The following is a 19721-nucleotide window of genomic DNA, read 5'->3' as shown; positions in this document are numbered from 1 at the left end:
ACATATATATTCGTGCAAAATTACAGCTTTCTAGCATTGATAGCCCCTGAGCAAAGCCGCGGACGGACAGACAGACAGACAGACATGGTGAAACTATAAGGGTTCCGTTTTTGCCATTTTGGCTGCGGAACCCTAAAACCGCCCAAGAGCGTGTCGATTTTAATGAAAATTTCCATTTTAAAGTTGAATACGCAAACAGATTACTGAATAGAAAAATCGTCTTAGCAACCCCCCATGGTTTTAAAAGACCTATTAAACGATACCCCACAATATAGGGTTAGTCGAGAAAAAAAAACACCCCCACTTTACGTGTATGGGAGGTACCCTAAAAAAAATATTTTTATTGTTTTTTATCTTACCACTGTCGGCGTGACTGATATTTTATTTATATTCATGCCAAATTACAGCTTTCTAGTACTAACGGTCTCTGAGTTTAGCCGCGGACGGACAGACCGACGGACAGACAAGGCGAAACTATAGGGGTTCCTAGTTTACTACGGCACCCTATATAAACCTTTCTACTCTGTCAAGATGATGGGTGGGAACTTGGTGGGAACAGCAGGGCTACTACGAAACTCGAAACTCGTAGTTCGTATCGTGCCGTCCCTCTCGCTCTCGTATTAAATAGTATAAGTGGCAGAGGGACCGCACGACACGACTTCGAGTTTCGAGTTGCGTAGTAGCCTTGCTGAGGCGAAATATCGCTAGATGGCGTTAGTATCGTGAGGTCTATTTGACGTTTGCTTGCGATTGACTCATTTAGATAATAATATTTAATGCCGCATTTACACGAGCATAAGCACGAGGTGAGTGTGATCAGACGCGCGCGCCTCGCCTCACCCCTCGCAGCGCTCGCGTCCGGAGCGGTTTTTGGGCACGAGCACGAGTCAAAGGACCTCGCGCCGAACGGTGGTGTTTACATTCGCGCTCTCGCTTCATTGGAGTTTGGACCTTGTGCTGCGTAGGTTGTAAGCTTAAAATCCGCGGTGCTGGCTGAAAATCAGCGCTGGGGTGTTTTTAACGCTTCAGCATTATGCTGAGCCAATCGCAATGACACATACCTTTGTGTTGTTTTCTTTTTTTATACCTAATAATATTGTTGTCTTGTGTTGTGAATAAATGTATTTTCTTTCTTTCTTTAAAGAAAACCGAACTCGCCACGAGAGTAAACTGGAAGCCGCGCGGCGAGGTGAACGAGACGAGAGTGTAAATCCCGCATAACGATCACGAGCAAACGTCAAACGGCCCTCACGATACTACCGCCATCTAGCGATATTTCGGCTCAGTAAAAACCCTCGTTGATAATGCACGAGTAAAAATGTGTGTAAAATTATTATTTTAATTTACCGTACTCACACCGTATTCTCATTCTACGTGCTTTCTACCGACATCTGCTTATCTGCAGGGCTACTACGAAATTCGAAATTCGTGTCGTTCTGTCCCTCTGACACTGAACTATTTAATACGAGAGGGAGAGGGACGGTCCCATACGAACTTAGAGTTTCGAACTTCGGAGAAGCGGTGCTGCTCGTCTCATGTATTTTTTTTTCGTGCTGTGACCCCACCTGCAGGGCTACTACGTAACTCGAAAGTCGAAGTTCGTATCGTACCGTCCCTCTCGCTCTCGTATTAAATAGTACAAGTTTCGTAGTAGCCCTCCTGTCTCGTTCACGGACTTCCATAACTTCTCTATAATTAACGCTAATTCCTGATTGTTATTCTTGGAAAATACAAACTGAAATAAAGATGCACAGAAAAAACAGAAAAATAAGACCATCACTGGGAATCGAACCCAGGTCCTCGGTATTCCGTACCGCGTGCTATACCGCTACACCACTGCTGCTGCTGCTGGACCAGCAGTGGTGTAGCGGTATAGCAATTCGATTCCCAGTGCTGGTCTTATTTTTCTGGTTTTTCTGTGCATCAATATTTCAGTTTGTATTTTTGATATCTAATAATGAAAAACTATCGATACTGTCGATAGTATTGAACAGAAAATTACGAAATACTATCGATAGTATCGATTGTTACCGTTATTTCAATTTAGGTTTTACGGGTTGACCGTAAAAGTAAAATTTGCAATTCAAATAAAAATACAAAAAGATTCCAAAAAAACAATCTTAATGTTATTCTTGGGTCAAATTAAGCAAGTAAATTTTGATCCACTTCCGCTAACTATTAAATATGAATTTCTTAACAAAAACTTATTTTAAATAAAAGTAAATTCTTTGTTAACCGCATAAAAAACGTCGTAGCTTTATAGGCGTGGTCCAATGAATTAGTCTTTCTGTGTGGCGGGAGAGCATTGACAATAATTAAAACAACAATCGTTTAAAATAAAAATAAAATTTATTATCCTATTAATTTTAAATCTTAATACTACCTTACACGATAACTTCATTTTCAATTTACGATCTAGTCGCAGACTGAAATTATACTCCCGGAAATATTTGTGCCGGGGTTGCCATCTGCTTCGCATCCAACCCCCAGTAGGGCTACTACGAAAATCGAAGTTCGTATCCTACCGTCTCTCTCGCTCTCGTATGAAATAATATTAGCGTCAGCAGGACGGTACGATACGACTTGTCACTCGTGGTATTGTCACAGTGTACATAACAACCAGTGGCGAATCTTCGCCATCTATAGGTGCTTCGTTCTTTTAGCATTACAAAAAGGGTAAACAATCTTGACGAGTATTTTTATTGAAAAAGGTTTAAAAAAAAAACTATTACCTATGATGATACCACAAGAATGTAAATGATCATTATGTCCTTGGTAATCCTACTAATACTATAAATACGAAAGTTTGTGAGTGAGTGAGTGAGTGAGTGAGTGAGTGATGTTTGTTACTCCTTCATGCTGAAACGGCTGGGCGGATTTGGATGAAATTTGATATGTTGATAGCTGGACATCTGGAATAAAACATAGGCTACTTTTTATCCCGATATTGCCACGGGACAGGGATAAAATCTCGAAACATCAACCGCTGGGCTCAGAGTCATGAAATTTGACATTATTGTTTTTAAAGACGTCAATTAAAATCACGATTTAATTTTTGGGAATTGCAACGGGAATTAAAAAAAACCCGAAATTTCAGTTCAGCTGCTGAATCTAATGATTAACGTGTGCGAAGCCGGGGTGAACACTAGTTGTTACATTATTTGGTGTGAGTCAGGTGTCGTCTAGTGTTGCCGCTTGTAGTGCGGCGGGTCGTCCGCGCGGCGTCGCTTGCGGCGCGGCGGCGCGCACTCGGCCAGCCCGGCGTGCGCCTGCGCAGCTAGTAACATGCCCAGCTGGCTCTGCGCCTGCACACACAAAAAAAACAAAGTTTTTTTCTGTAAGTAGGACACAAAGGGCTATTTTACACGTCACGTTTTTAGCGTTTTTGCTGGTAGTAACCAGCAGGGCTACTACGAAACTCGAAACTCGAAGTTCGTGTCGTGCGGTCCCTCTGACACTTATACTATTTAATACGAGAGCGAGAAGGACGGTACGATACGAACTTCGAGTTTCGTAGTAGCCCTGCAGCTCTTCCGGAGACCATCGTTGCCAAGAAGAATGCAAAACAATGACTCTTTATTGTACACCAGAAATAGTAAGCGATACAGAAAACAGATACACAGAAAGAAAAATTGCATTCATACATACTTTTACTCAGTTCGGAAATCGAACCTGGTTGTTTTGAAAAAACTTACATTATTTATATTTGGTTATCGACTGTGTAGATCATAAGCAATTAATGTAACTATGAAAAAAACTAATTTAATTTTAATTTTAATATTATTATAATTTTTGTCAATTTTCGATCTTTTCATTTCAGTTTTGTGTTACCTATATAGGCTTTGTTTATTGTGCATTAGAACGGTAATTATCTTTATTGACAATATGTCACCTCCGGGTCCCAAGATACGGCTCAGCCTAGTTTGGGATCCACTGTATTTAATGATAGATTGTAATTATCATGGTGTTATTATAAACATTTTTAATTTTTTTTTCATTATCAAACACGATATCGACAATGAATAAAATTGTATTTCACATTTTTTAAGCCGTGGTGCCCTAGTGGTTTGACCTATCGCCTCTCAAACAGAGGGTCGTGGGTTCAAACCCCGGCTCGCACCTCTGAGTTTTTCGAAATTCATGTGCGGAATTACATTTGAAATTTACCACGAGCTTTGCGGTGAAGGAAAACATCGTGAGGAAACCTGCACAAACCTGCGAAGAAACTTTCAGACTTTCTCATACAAACCGAACTAAATGTTACACCCTGCTTAGGGCCCGCAGGACGTTACCTCTTCATGCAACTCCTTGGCCATTTGGTAGACGCTGTGTTCGCTGCTGTTGTACATCAGAGAGTTAGACAGCATGAGAAGTACGTCGCGCTGGAACTCCGCCGTCGATCTGTACAGTGTTACATATTTTGTACAAAAGGCTAGACGACTAAAAAAATTGTTTAGTCCGTCAGTTAGATAATTAAAAAATATTCATCATCATCTCAGCCTATATACGTCCCACTGCTGGGCACAGGCTTCCTCTCAGAACAAGAGGGCTTGGGCCATAGTTCCCACGCGGGCCCAGTGCGGATTGGGAACTTCACACGCACCATTGAATTGCTTCGCAGGTTTCTGCAGGTTTCCTCACGATGTTTTTCCTTCACCGCAAAGCTCGTGGAAAATTTCAAATGTAATTCCGCACATGAATTTCGAAAAACTCAGAGGTGCGAGCCGGGGTTTGAACCCACGACCCTCTGCTTGAGAGGCGATAGGTCAAACCACTAGGCCACCACGGCTATAAAAATATTGCTATATAATATATTATATAAAAAATATTGTACACGTATTTGTTCTTTTGTTTGACAAACAAAAAATGACGAGGATACAGTGCTTAGAAGTTTCGAGTGAAGTCACTATATGGTACGATTTTTACCTAATAGTGAGGTGATGACGTCACAAGCCCCCACTCCGGAAGTTTGATGATCTATACCTTTGTCGATTTTTAATAATTTGATAAACCAAAAAATACGTGTCCCATATTTTTCCATAATCTAACTGTCGGACTAAATAGAATGATATATTTTTAACCCAGTCGTCATCCCTATAATAATAAAAATATAATTTTGGCACAATTACATCAATTGACTTAGCCCCAAACTAAGCAAAGCTTGTACTATGTATGGGCACTAGACAACGGATAGACATACATATGTGTATATGTCATTGCTTATTATTTGCTGTGACTTATTTTTCAAAAGTGTTTTTCAATAAAAAGACACGTCAAGATCGCTTACCTTCTTTCTAATGCTAAATAAACAAAGTATATGAAATGAATGTAGTACATTACACGATGTTCAATGATTTATGATCTCATACATTCAAACTTTATAAGTCATGCAAATATTGAGATTTACTATATTAATAACAAAATACTACTACTACTCTAATATTATATCCATTTGTTTAGTTTTATCTATTATAAGGACATTTTGCAACAAAAATGTCCGTTTGATAAAAAATATTATTATTCAATTATATAATATTAAATTTTCAATTATTAAATTACTAATTATTATTCAATTCTCAATTATATATTTATTTATTATTATTATATTATTATTATTTATTTTTATTTGACTGGATGGCAAACGAGCAAATGGGTCTCCTGATGGTAAGAGATCACCACCGCCCATAAACATCTGCAACACCAGGGTATTGCAGACGCGTTGCCAACCTAGAGGCCTAAGATGGGATACCTCACGTGCCAGTAATTTCACCGGCTGTCTTACTCTCCACGCCGAAACACAACAGTGCAAGCACTGCTGCTTCACGGCAGGATTAGCGAGCAAGATGGTGGTAGCAATCCGGGCGGACCTTGCACAAGGTCCTACCACCTGCAGTTTATTTACATATTATCAAGAATTCCCTCAGAGAGTAATAACACTTCTTGTGAAGCCAACGGAACAGTTGAGTTTTGAAGGAATTCAATGGAGTAGTTTTATGGACTCCGGTAAATTATTGTAAAGTCTTATGCACTGTATGAAACTATTTCTCTTTTTCATTAGTGTATTTATCTTAAGGTAAATCTAATTTGTGAGGATACCTTGTGTTGTATGAAACTATGTCACTTTTTTTAACATTTCTGGATGCAATTTAACAAATACGCAAACCTCATAAACGTAAACAGAGTAGACAGTTAATATTCCATATTCCTGAAACCAGGGTTTACACGAAGTTCGACGGTTGACACCACTTACAATACAATACAATACAAAGACTCTTTATTGTACACCAGACATAGTAAGCGATACAGAAAACAAATTATTAAAATTACAAGGTGAGCAATAGGCGGCCTTATCGCTTAAGAGCGATCTCTTCCAGGCAACTTTTTACAGAAAGAAGGAAGGACTAACTTTTTGGACTAAGGAAGGAGGACCACTTATCGCTCTTATGCACTGTTTCTGTGCGATAAAGACTCGGTTGACAGTAACAGAGTAACAGAGTATGTCTACATCTTATCTAGTTTAATAGGAGCTTTGATATAAACTGTAAGCCTGTTAATGTGTTAATGTGTGTATAAATAAATAAATATTCATTATTGAAATCATTAAATAACATTGTGAATCTGTTTGTGCGCAGAGCGGGTGTCCCTTGTTTTACCGACAAACTTTACATCGAATATCATTTCATCGAAAACGTTTCATGGAAAATTTAGTTCTAGTAGCATTGTTTGATGGAATTATGTTTCGTGACAAGTTCATTCAAATTTTTATTATTTCATAGAAAAACTGTTGCTAGGAATATTATGTTGACTTTGAAATAAAATTCGACTATTTAAGTGTCGGTAATTTGATGATAAACCGCGCAGAGCGCATGCTCACCTGATATGGCCGGCCTCGATGTTCTTCTTGATGGTGGTCAGATCCATGGGCCGCTTGACCACCACGCTGTAGCCGGGCGCCTCCTCGTCCGTGATTGGTCGCAGGAAGAGAGACGCGTACTTGTGTGCGCACAGCCTGTACAGCGGCCAAAAAATATTATCAGACTTTTACCCATGTCTTCAGAAAGCTTCGCGTTTATACTGTTCGATTCATTCGTCCCAGCCTATAGATATACGTCCCACTGCTGGGCACAGGCCTCCTCTCAGAACAAGAGGGCTTGGGCCATAGTTCCCACGCGGGCCCAGTGCGGATTGGGAACTTCACACGCACCATTGAATCGCTTCGCAGGTTTGTGCAGGTCTCCTCACGATGTTTTCCTTCACCGCAAAGCTCGTGGTAAATTTAAATGTAATTCCGCACATGAATTTCGATAAACTCAGAGGCGCGAGCCGGGGTTTGAACCCACGCACGACCCTCTGCTTGAGAGGCGACAGGTCAAACCACTAGGCCACCATCCACCAACGGCTTTCGAAAATGTTATTTCTATCGTGTTTATGTGCTTTCTCTGTCTCTTAGTCTCATTTTTTATTTAATCCCACTAGCATTATAAATGCCAAAGTTTGTAAGTCTGTTTGTTTGTTACTTCATCACGTCTGAACCGATGAACCGATTTAGATGAAATTTGGTATACAGATAGTTTAGAGTCCCGGAGAAGGACATAGGATAGTTTTATCCCGGAAATAGCATTGCATAGTTCCCGCGTGATAGCACCTTTTGTGGCCTACTTTCAGAATAAACGTTTTGGTTTTGATTGTAATAAATGAAATAAATAAATATCATGGGACAATTGACACCAATTATTATTGACCTAGTCCCATACAAAGCTTGTTCTATGGACACTAGGCAACGGATAAACATACTAATAGTATAGATAAATACATACTAAAATGCATACTAAATGTCCAAGCCCCGAGAACAAACATTCGTATTATTCATACATATATCTGCCCGGCTGGGGATCGAACCCGGTACCTCAAGCACCGTAGTCAGGTTCTCTAACCACTTGGCTATTCGGTCGTTCATAATTTGTATGAAACAAAAATTTTTTTTAAAGAAAAGTTACACGTTTTTTTTAAAAACGCCCTAAAGCACAGTTTACCTGCTGTATACGAGCATGACGGATCGCTTCCAGAGCCGATGCTGCCGCTCGGCGTCGTTCGCGTGCGGCGAGTCCGGCGCCGACGCCTCCGTCGCGCTCTCCGACCCCGAGCACGCTGCGCACACGCACACAATGAACAACATTCACGCACGGTATGTTCCACTAGAGTCACAATACAAGAAATAGGCAGTTCGACTAATTTATTGAATCAGGCGTTACTTTGCGGAGGTCCATATCAATGAACTAAAATAATTTCCTTGCTCACCCGCGACCTTACGATAGCTAAGCTAGGTAGTTTTGAAGGACGGTTAGAAAATTTATTAATAATTTGTGGGTAGTTTTGTTTTGTTTCATAAAACGTATGTGGGTACTTGGGGAGTTACAGTGACAAGTTAAAACGGTGGTTGTGGTTCGTTAGTCTAACAACTGGTAGCATGGTGTACGGTTGTGTCACTCTGAAGATGAGCTCTGTTTGAGTTCGAAACGCGTCAGTGTAGTGTGGTGGTGATAGATGGGTTTGTGTGATTTGCGTGTGTTCTTACAGTGTGGAGGTGGAGGAACTGCATGAACACGCATATTTTGCATAAGCTTAGCTATCGTAAGGTCGCGGGTGAGCAAGGAAATTATTTTAGTTCATTAGTATTTCGACTTCATACTAGCGCCCGGATCGACGCACGCACACAGCCAAGCGTCATTCACACGGCCGCTAACCAATCTTCGCAAGACAAAACTACGCAGTGCCACGCCGCGCAGTCCGGTCGCTGGTCGAGTGCTGCGCCGCGCCGGCCGCTCTATTCGCCCCCGTTTCGATTCCTTAACGTGGCTATAGCACTCGGTACTAACTCTTCATGAACTTTTTATGTCATATAAAATCCAACAAGAACTTCGAACTTGCCGCAATAGACGCAGTTTTTTTTCTATTACCAACTTATAATTTAATTTATTAACATATTAGCGGCCATCCAAAGTACGTCACACTAGTTTTGACCCTTTTAGAACCCCCCCCCCCTTGTCACACGTATTGCTATGAAATTTGCAATTATTTTGCTCCTGTGTCACAAACCGCTTGACCAATCCAATTCAAACTAACTAGTCAAACTACTGCCTATTATTTGTATTGTGCTCGAGTTGACGTCACTGTCACAAGAACATGTCATGTAATTAATTACACAATGACTAGACTCTGGCCAGCGAAAGCTGTCCACGAGAACACCGCAGCAAATTTAAAAAAGATTTTGGTAAAAATTTAATTTTAATAAAACCTTTTTTTGCTGACTGTACTTGTATTGTCACCCAAACTACATTTGCATATCAAATTTCAAGTTGATGCCATTAACCGTTGAAGAGTTCCGTCCTGTGGAGACGATCCTGGCAGGACTACCAGGATGTCGCTACCAGATTATTGTATTGTCACGCAATTTACATAAATATACCAGATTCCAAGTCAATCCAACCACTGCAAGTTGGTCCAATTTAACTTACAAGATTTGATTACAGACAGACAACGGGCCAGATGAAACTAAATAAAAGCTGGTAAAATAATGAGAATGACAATACTTGCTGTAAACTGATTAAGCGATGTTGATACTAAGGGGCTGTTTCACCATCCATTGATTAGCGTTAATCGGCGGTTAAATGTGATGCAGTCTCCGTCTATTCGAACAAAACAAATAGAGACGGCATCACACCTAACCGCCAGTTAACACTAATCAATGGATGGTGAAACAGCCCCTAAGAATTATTTAAATTTTCCAGATACACTCAGCGGCAAAAAATTTGGCCCACTCTACATACAAAATTGCCTATTTCTGCATACATTTGCGGGCCACATTTTTTGCCGCTCAGTATATTAAATTATACTCGGGACATGTATTTAGTATAATGTGTGAAAGTTGATAATGCACTTTAGGAGTCCTTTGGTAAATTAGGGTGACACTCGTTCCCGGCCAGGATAATACCGACATAGAAATACCGACCCTGTTTTTCGTGTACACGCCCATACAAGCTCATGTCAGTTTCTATGGGCGTGTACACGAAAAACAAAGGCGGTATTTCCATGTCGGCATTATCCGGGCCGGGAAAGAATGTCACCCGTAAATTTTATGAGCTTTGTCAGTGCCAATTTTTCAGACGCGTAAATTTTTGGACTATTTAGACCAGAGGCCGTATTGACTAAAGTTTCTGGCGCTCGCGACCGCAAGCAAACGACAGTAAGAAGTAAGAGTAAATGACAGCCGACAGATACTTTGATTATTATTTGTCAATTTACTGTACTGTAAATTGCTGGCAATAGGGTTGTTGACACCACCAATCAATTGACGTACTTTTTATGACACAATACGGTATTTGACAACTCCTGATTTTGCCATATCTTAATATTATTATGAAAATATAGATATACAGATAGTGTTTAGCGAAGAGAAAATTTAAATCGGTTGAAAATTGGATTTATAGTGATTTTTTGAAAAATCTATACACCTGTCTCTTTCTCAAACGCTTTTCTCTATGCAGCAAGTATGGCGGTACTGGCGTGTGACGTCACATGCCAGTATGTCTTTCTCTGTCTAATCTTGAATTCAAACCTTTATAAATTTGTTATTTGTAAGGTAGCTTAAAAATTGTTTTTCTATTCGATAACAGGCATTGTGTAGTTTTAATTTATAAAACATATACAAAATAGTCAAATACCGTATTCTCTTGTAGAGTTTGAGTGGAAATAGCAACTTATGACGTCACTTGTTCGCACACTCAATCAACTAACTATTTATTTGTTTTAAAGCAACAAAAAAACTAATTTTGCAGTAAATCGAAAATTAATCTGGTTTTCAGGGCTAAAATAAAGCGTTTTTTTACTGGAGCCGTGTCTTCGAATTATTTTTGAATGGTGTCAAATTGAAAAAAAAAATGGTTATAATTTTAGTTATAAAAATACGTCACTTTAACCTCGTTTAAAAAAGCTTGGCTGCCGGTAACACACTGCATGATCATGCGCAGGATTAAAAGGGCCGCCTGAAGCTATAGCTTCTAGAAAATTCACAAAAGTTGGGGGCGCCGTGGAAATCTCGTCCAGGGCGCTAGAAGTGCTAAAACTGGCACTGGCTGCAGACAAAGTCGTAGGGAGAAGCTAGTTAATTATATCACTACACTACTCACTCCTCGAGTCTGACTTCTTCTTGCGGGAGTAGTCTCTCTTCTTCTTGCCGTCCTTTTCTTCCTCGCGACTCAACTGTAACAACAAGTTGAATATATATTTTCAATTTTCGTTACTCCTTCACGCTAAAACGGCTGGCCGGATCAGGATGGAATTTGAATGAATTAATGAAAAAAGTTTATTTGACACACACATAATACGAGAAACGTTACAAAAATAGTTGAAATACAAAATATCAAATAATATATAATTTTGTATGTGTGAGCGAAAAGGTCCCGCCTCAGCATAAATGCGTACTCCTGGGATGGAGTCAGCGCTGGTCTTCCGGCGAGACCAATTTGGTATGTACCATCAGCCAAATAAGTGGTCTATCAATTTTGAAACAAATTGCTACCAATTGAATATGTCGCTAAAGTCGAGCTTTCAAGTTGACAGAACGTCTATCGGCATTATTGTTTTACTAGATGAAAACTCGGCATTGCTCGGGTAAAATGTAGACTCATAATAATATGTTTGAAAAATTTTTTTTGCCAGTGTAAAGACTGTCGTACTTATCGAAAAATCTGACGTATATTCCCAGCCTTAATATTATCACAAACGTACTTTCAACAGCTAACCTACTTACGTATCGGTATTTCACCAGTAGATATTTCCCCTAAATCTTATTTGCCCAAATAATTATGATATCTCTGTCTCATAATCAAAGAAATTAGACCTAAAGGGCCCCATATACGGTACGATTCGTCTGTACGATCGATCTGATGAAAATCGACGAATCGTACCGTGTGTGGGGCCCTTAAGAGGTCACAATGGAGAACGAAATGCAAACCTGTGACACGTGATGACGTGCACTAACGCCACTTTGATGTGATTGACTTTGACATGTTTTACTTCGCAACGCCATTATATACTAGTAATTTATTCAAGTTTATATTGAAAATACTCGATAATCCGAATTTTCTGCCTACAAGTTGTAGACTCGGATTGACTAATTTTTTACGCTCTTCAATTTGATGTGCATTTCGTTCGAGTCTACCGTAGACCGGTACGAAATTATTAATATAGATGACGTGCAAACGATTATCAACATTAGGGTGGTAGACCAAAAATTTTGGCTGATGGTACATAACTGGACATATTCCCACACACACAACACGACGACGATATTCCCACGGGATAGGGATAAAATCTCGAAATAACTCGTTGGGCTTAGAGTCATGAAATTTGGCAGGGTCGTTTTTAATTCAACGTCAATGAAAACCACGATGTAATCCCCATGGGAATTTTGTAAAATCCCGGAATTTCAATTCACTGCTGTATCTGATAGTTCATCATCATCATCCCAGCCTATATACGTCCCACTGCACAGGCCTCCTCTCAGAATGACGGATTGGGAACATCACACATACCATTGAATTACTTCACAGGTGTGTAACCTCGCGATGTTTTCTTTCACCGTAAAGCTCGTGGTGAATTTCCCATGTCCCACGACATTTATTTAATTATTGTTTCCGTAGTCGGTTAAATACAAGCACTCACCATTCTGACCTCCATGGGGGTGTCATCGTCTGTATCCGCGTGGGGCTCCAGCCGCTCGCCGTCCGCTTCCTTCCCCTCCTCCGCTTCGGCGCCCTCCTCCTTTATCATCTCTTTGAGAGGGATAGAGTCCTGGAACAAAGGATTTTTCATCACACTTACTCGTAAACAGTGTCGTAACATGCAGGTACCTTGGTTGCACCCCCAAATAAAACCCTCGACCTTAATGAATGTGCTTGTCATGAAGCCCGTGGTCGGTAAATGAGCCATTGCCCGTACTAATTTGTTGTCGTGAAGCCCAAGGTCGGTCAACGAGTGTGATACTGCATGGCGTGCTGGAGTGCGGCGCGCGCACGTGGGGCACATGCTGCGGGAGGAGGTTGGCGCTGACAAGAGTGTAGTCAGCGGTATCGCAATTTTTGGAAAAACATTAGTTTTTTCTTTTACAAATATACAATTTTTACTCGCAAATGTGATGAAAAACATTGTATTGTATGTCGCACGGGCGGTACTAGAATTACGAAATCGACTCATTGAAGCCCTCAGTCTTCGACTTAAGGCTTCTAATAGACTCTCGTTCGTAATTCCTTGTTTACCGCCCTTAAGGCACAATGTACTATAATGCATCGTCGTTGCACTTTTCAAATTTGAACAGGCGTTAGTACGGTCAGAAGCAAAAGTAACTTGCAATTGTACTTTGTCGTTTTCCTTTACAGTGGACGTTCTTAATACCATACAAATTTAACAAATGTACTTAGACGACAAAGTAAAAAAGTGATCTGCTACCTTTGATGCTGACTGTACAGCGTTAGTGGAGACCAGGATATAAATTATTGACACTCCCATGGGAATTTCGTAAAATCCTCAATTTCCACTACCGAATCAAATATAAACGCGTGCGAAGCCACAGGAAAACGATAGTAATAAGTAGTAATAACATAAGATAATCTATTGTTAAGCTGGAACCTCACCTCAGCATCGTCGTCCTTCCGCTCTTCATCCTTGATCTCTTCCAGTTCCACCTTCAGCTCCTGTTGTATGTTCTCTATGGTTTCCTCCGGCGAGGCCGGCGCCGGTTCCGGCGGGAGCGGCGGCAGCGGCGGCTCTAACACTAAAACACCAAATTAGAGTGAACTAAGGCTCAAGCCCTCTTGATCTGAGAGGAGGCCTGTGGCCCACGGTGGGACGTATACAGACCGGGATGATGGTTTTTTTTTATTCGACTGGATGGCAAACGAGCAAGTGGGTGAGATCACCACCGCCCATAAACATCTGCGACACCAGGGGGATTGCAGATGCGTTGCCAACCTAGAGGCCTAAGATGGGATACCTCAAGTGCCAGTAATTTCACCGGCTGTCTTACTCTCCACGCCGAAACACAACAGTGCAAGCACTGCTGCTTCACGGCAGGATTAGCGAGCTAGATGGTGGTAGCGATCCGGGCGGACCTTGCACAAGGTCCTACCAACTGCAACTGGTGTTAATATGGTGTTAATAATAAACAATTACTTTGCTAACCCGCGATAAAGTTTGCACATCGGTCTTCGGAATGAGCTCTCAAATGTAACTACCAATACGGTATTTGACTATTTTGTATATGTTTTATAAATTAAAAATTCACAATGCCTGTTATCGAATAGAGAAAAAAATTTCAAGCTACCTTTACAAATAACAAAGTTACCAAGTTAACAAGATTAGACAGCGAAAGACATACTGGCATGTGACGTCACACGCCAGTACCGCCATACTTGCTGCATAGAGTAAAGCGTTTGAGAAAGAGACAGGTATATAGATTTTTCATAAAATCACTATATAAATCCAATTTTCAACCGATTTAAATTTTCTCTTCGCTAAACACTATCTGTATATCTATATTTTCAAAATAATATTAAGATATGGCAAATTGAGGAGTTGTCAAATATCCTATTGCTCTCAATTGTAACTACCAGATCGAATAGTTTTCGCGTGCGAAGCCGCGGGTAAACTCTAGTAAAATAAATAAATGTTAGATTAAGCTATTCTATGGTCGCGGGTGAGCAAAGTAATAGTTTATAATTCATTGGGAGCTGCATATCGACACTACTTTGAAAAAATCTCGTATCTAAAATCAATATGTCAACAAAATTGAACCTTAACATAATGTTCATAAAGTTCACTCGGAAAATTTATCTATGAATTAAAAATATTTCCTTGCTCACCCGCGACCTCAAAAATGCGAAGAAAGGTCGCGGGTGAGCAAGGAAATTCTTTTAGTTCATTGATATGGACCTCTGCAAAGATCAATAAATCTGATTCAATAAATTATTTAAAATTTATCTATTTTGAGGTACGAGTTTTTTATACGTTTTTTTTAGGGTTCCGTAGTCAACTAGGAACCCTTATAGTTTCGCCATGTCTGTCCGTCTGTCTGTCTGTCTGTCTGTCTGTCCGCGGGTAAGAGCTCAGAGACCGTAAGTACTAGAAAGCTGTAATTTGACATGAATATACATATCAGTCACGCCGACAGTGGTACAATAAAAAAAGTTAAAAAAAATATTTTAGGGTACCTCCCATAGAGGTAAAGTGAGGGTGATTTATTTTTCTTGACTAACCCTATATTACGGGGTATCGTTGGATAGGTCTTTTTAAACCATTGGGGGGTTGCTAAGACAATTTTTCTACTAATTATTTATTTATTTATTATTTCATCATTGCACTTTGTACTTAGTGATCTGTTTGCGAAATATTCAACTTTAAAGTGCAAATTTTCATTGAAATATAAGATATAAAATATACCTAAACTTGGGAGATTCAGTACACAATACGAAATCCTTAAGAAATATTATTTGATTTTTTCGTAATGGCTACGGAACCCTTTCCTGGGCGTGTACGACACGCTCTTGGCCGGTTTTTGAAAGTAGTGACGATATTAAATATAATGACCCGGATAACTCACGTCTTAAATCGAGTTTAGCTCGACATGTTTCGGGCTAATCCGTAGCCCTTCGTCTTCGGAGCAACGCGACTCAGCGGCTGCGGCAGTCGGGTAGTCGCGCGAGCAGAGCGGCGGCGTGTTGCAGCAGCCGCTGAGTCGCGTTGCTCCGAAGACGAAGGGCTACGGATTAGCCCGAAACATGTCGAGCTAAACTCGATTTAAGACGTGAGTTATCCGGGTCATTATATTTAATATGAGTGAGTCTCACGGTAGTTTCATGTTCAAAATTGCAAATCTTTACGGAGTAGTGACGATATCAAAATCCATAAGCAAACCAATAAAATACCTGTGACATTTTCCTTGGGCGCCGGGCCAGTGGGCATGGGTAGCTGTCGGGTGACCTCGAGCACGGTGGGCTCCTCGGGCGGCGGCCCGGCGGCAGCGGCGGCGCCGGCTCCGGCTCCGGCTCCGGCGCTGGGGGGGTCTCCGGCGGAACACTGGAACACGAATAAATAAAATACCGGCGTCGGTTGCGACTTGCGCCCAAATCAGTTGGTTATATTCTGTGGCGTCACGGAAAATCCCCAAAACTGTGATCGGCTTGGCTAGTCGGCTAGTCGGCCAAAGTCATGATCGGCACATCTCTACTACTTATACAGCAGCACTAGCGACATCTATGTTCCGCTCTCATCGACAGACGTCAAATTCTTTCGGAACCAACCGCTCACCCAGACAAGAGATGTCGCTACTAAGCAATCAAATTAACTAATTAATAATAATTACTTCACTGCACTTCTAGAGCTTGGTTATTATGGCTGTATACAATTGACACTAACATGGTTTCTTCGACGACCTCAGCGGCGACCTCCTCCACCACTTCGGCTACTTCCGGAGCCGGAGCCGGAGCCGGTTCCGGTTCAGGCTCCGGCGGCGGCCTCGCTTCCGGTTCTTTCACCTCTTCTTTTATCTGTAAAAAAAATAGGTTTTTTTGCTGACTATACTTTTTTTGACTGTACTAACATTGTCATCCAAACTACAATCATCACAACTTTGAAAAAAATCTCGTATATCAAGTCAATACAACAGCAAATTGACCCTTAAAATTGTGTACAGTTGCCATCAGATATTTCGGAGAGGTGATCGAAAATATCGAAACATGAACTCCAATTCCTTAAAGGGCTACCCGAGGTTTTCATCGATTTTTGACAAGTTTTGAATCGTTTGCTACTTTTGCACTACAGATAGAATTATAAGTCAAACGGTTATCGGTTCTCCAAATTTTTTATCTCCATTTGTTTACCGGATTTTGAAAAAAATGAATACTTAATTTTGTATGTTTTTTTTAAACATTGTCTGAATAAACACTTATTTCGTATCTCTATTGAGGTGAAAGATCTAACATATACGAAATCTACATATTTGGGTTCGTCTTTGACGTCTCTAAAAACTGGTCGAGGGTTTTCATTTGAAACTAATTAACACAAAAGTTATGGCCAGTAAACCAGTTTTTTGGCATAAAATTGTTCAACTTTGATGCCAAATATCTCGAAAACAATGAACTTTGAAGTAAATATGGGATACTATATTGCTTAAAGCCGCTGTTGTTAATATAATAAGCTCCAAAAATCATTAGAAAACTAAGGAATTCAGATGGAAGGTCATTGGGGCATGGGATCCCCTTAATAATAGAGTGCATGTCGGAACATTGTTGACCACCTTGACCGCTCCGAAATATCTGATAGCGACTGTACTTAAAGTTCACACAAAAAAATCATGGATTTTGAGGTGCAAATTTTTATTAAAGTAGTTTCAAATTTCAAGTTAATCTGACTGGAACTGGATCAAAATTAAACAATTTTAAAACCTACGCAAATGGGGCACATTAGGCAAAGCTCTGCGCAGGGGGCGCCACTAGCGCAAACCTCCATGACAACGTCGGTTCTCTTTATATTTTGTCGCCATGACAGATCATGACCAAAGAGTATTAGTGATTCGATTTGTAGCATTCGAAGATGGCGGACGTAGACAATATCTAATTTGCTATTTCTGTTTAGCTAGCTAGTAGCTATAGAAATCATAATTTATATTTATTAGTAACAAAATAACATAATTTTACATCGATAGTAACGATAGAGCTATATTATCGAGAATTTAATTGAAAAAATATGATACTATGGCATTTAAGATACTCAAAAAACTGTTCACGTTTTTGTGCTAGTGCTGCACTCTGATGGCGGAAAATTGCAGTAATATTCCCTATTACTTCAGGACGAACTCAATCGTTGTTAATTATTTAAGTTTCCAAATGCTAACCTTCTGGTCTTCTGGCTGTATGACCTTGATCTCCGGCGTGGGGAACTTGACCTCCGGGAAGCTGATCTTGACCTCCACTTCCGGCGGGGGCGCGGGCTTCTCCTCAACCGGCACAGGCTCTTCTATGGTCTCCTCAGCCTGAAGAAAAAAGTATAATCAAAGACAAAGGGAGATTAAATGTGGCCAGATTCATTGGTTTTCCTTTTCTTTCCCATGTGAATCTTCAGGAAAACGAAGAAGGCCGACGAGACCCGAGCGACATTAACATTCTGGTTGTACAGTCGAGTTCATAAACATGTGAGCAAAGATTTAATCAAAAATATCTGAACACGAGAGTTGGCACGAATGCATTAAACTTGTGTTACCCATTTGAATACACTTCACACAAATATGAAAATGACATGCATCAGTCATTTTCCTACAAAAATGTCTAACTGACATTACTTTGGTTCAATCCATTCGCGCCAGCTCTTGTGAGTCGACCTGTACTGTACCTTTATTTCTTCCTCCATCGGAACTTCTTCAGGAGAATTTTCCTCTTCGACAGGCTGAACCTAAACAGACAATAAACTACTTAGCCTTTTTTTTACGCCACTGCTGGGAGAGGCCTGTTTACTTAAGCATATTATATGTAGGTATATACATAATTTATTTATTATATCTCCGTAACAAAAACAGTTTTAGCTTGATACTTGTTGAATTCTTCGGTATTGAGAGATTCGTTACAATAATAATAGCTCTGTTATATCGCTCACTATGGTTCGACTGAGGATGATAATGCGGATAGCCGATAACACGTTTTCAGTCACCATAAATGATTGGAAGTACTCTGCCAGGACTTGCGTAATTCTAGTAAATCAATTATAATTAAAATAATGTAATTTAGAACATGTAACGTTTACGTGACACATACATGCGTAGGTTTTGGAGAGTTTGGACAGTTTATATTTGGTGCCAACTTACCTCTATTGTCTCAGGCGCCGTTTCAATTTTGACCTCTTCGACGGACGCCGGCGCCTCCACTTCGTCCTTCTTATAGGTCGGTTTGTCCATCGTCCTAAAATCAGGACAACATTACAATCGGGTAGTGTCAAATATGTTTTTTTTTAAGAAATCTGTGTAAAAATTGAGACAAAGGATGTCTATTTTCATAGTTTAGTATTTAAAATTTGCTTAGTATCAGGAAATTTGGCATCAAGGTCTCACAGTACAAATACAAGAATTAGTTATTAAATCAATAAAATCGTATGTAGTTAGTAATAAGTGCATTACTATAAAAAACCTACAAACAAACAGACGTCCTGACAACACATCCCCGCACATCTCTGGTGGAAACGCAGCTTTATAATGTGGGTTAAATTATGTGTCGACGCATCAGCTAGCGACCTCATGCGGCGGTCCGTGGAACTATTTTAGTTATTGCTTTCGTCGCGAGCGGCGCTGTTTTTTGTATGAAAGTAGCTTCCACCGCCAGAGACGACACAATTGTCTCATTTTCTCGAAATCTACCAAACTTGTACACACGTGATCATCTTAAATATTTTATTTTTTAATTCCCTATTTTCCATAAAAATTTAAATAAATATAATTATTAATTATATATCTAATTTAAAATAATATTTTAAAACTTTAAATTGCTAAAAGTGACTCCGAAGCGGTAACTTTTCGTGTGCTCTGCCTACCCCATTTGGGAATACAGGCATGATGTTTGTGTGTGTGTGTATTTAAATAAATTTCTTATTTAAGAAGACCCTGAAACCCATTAACATTGGCT

At 40.1% G+C, this 19721-nt stretch overlaps 2 protein-coding genes across 2 annotated transcripts in view; both read right to left on the bottom strand.

Annotated features, from left to right (window-relative positions):
* The window catches only part of LOC141444436 (uncharacterized), a 33116-nt gene that overhangs the window by 12095 nt on the left and 1300 nt on the right, over positions 1 to 19721 (bottom strand). The gene's annotated exons all lie outside the window — the stretch shown is intronic.
* On the bottom strand, positions 2706 to 16016 carry LOC141444807 (bromodomain-containing protein 8-like). The gene is made up of 8 exons (XM_074110467.1): positions 15981 to 16016; positions 13692 to 13831; positions 12724 to 12852; positions 11187 to 11259; positions 8034 to 8148; positions 6875 to 7009; positions 4293 to 4401; positions 2706 to 3305 (listed from the first exon to the last, which is right to left on the bottom strand). The coding sequence occupies exons 3-8, from the start codon at positions 12829 to 12831 to the stop codon at positions 3183 to 3185; spliced, it is 663 nt and encodes a 220-aa protein (XP_073966568.1). The 5' UTR covers positions 12832 to 12852; positions 13692 to 13831; positions 15981 to 16016; the 3' UTR covers positions 2706 to 3182.

The sequence above is a fragment of the Choristoneura fumiferana genome, chromosome 30 (assembly GCF_025370935.1).
Source record: "Choristoneura fumiferana chromosome 30, NRCan_CFum_1, whole genome shotgun sequence".
Lineage (NCBI taxonomy): Eukaryota > Metazoa > Arthropoda > Insecta > Lepidoptera > Tortricidae > Choristoneura > Choristoneura fumiferana.
Note: the sequence above shows the minus strand (reverse complement) of the source record. Positions and strands in the feature narration are given on the sequence as shown.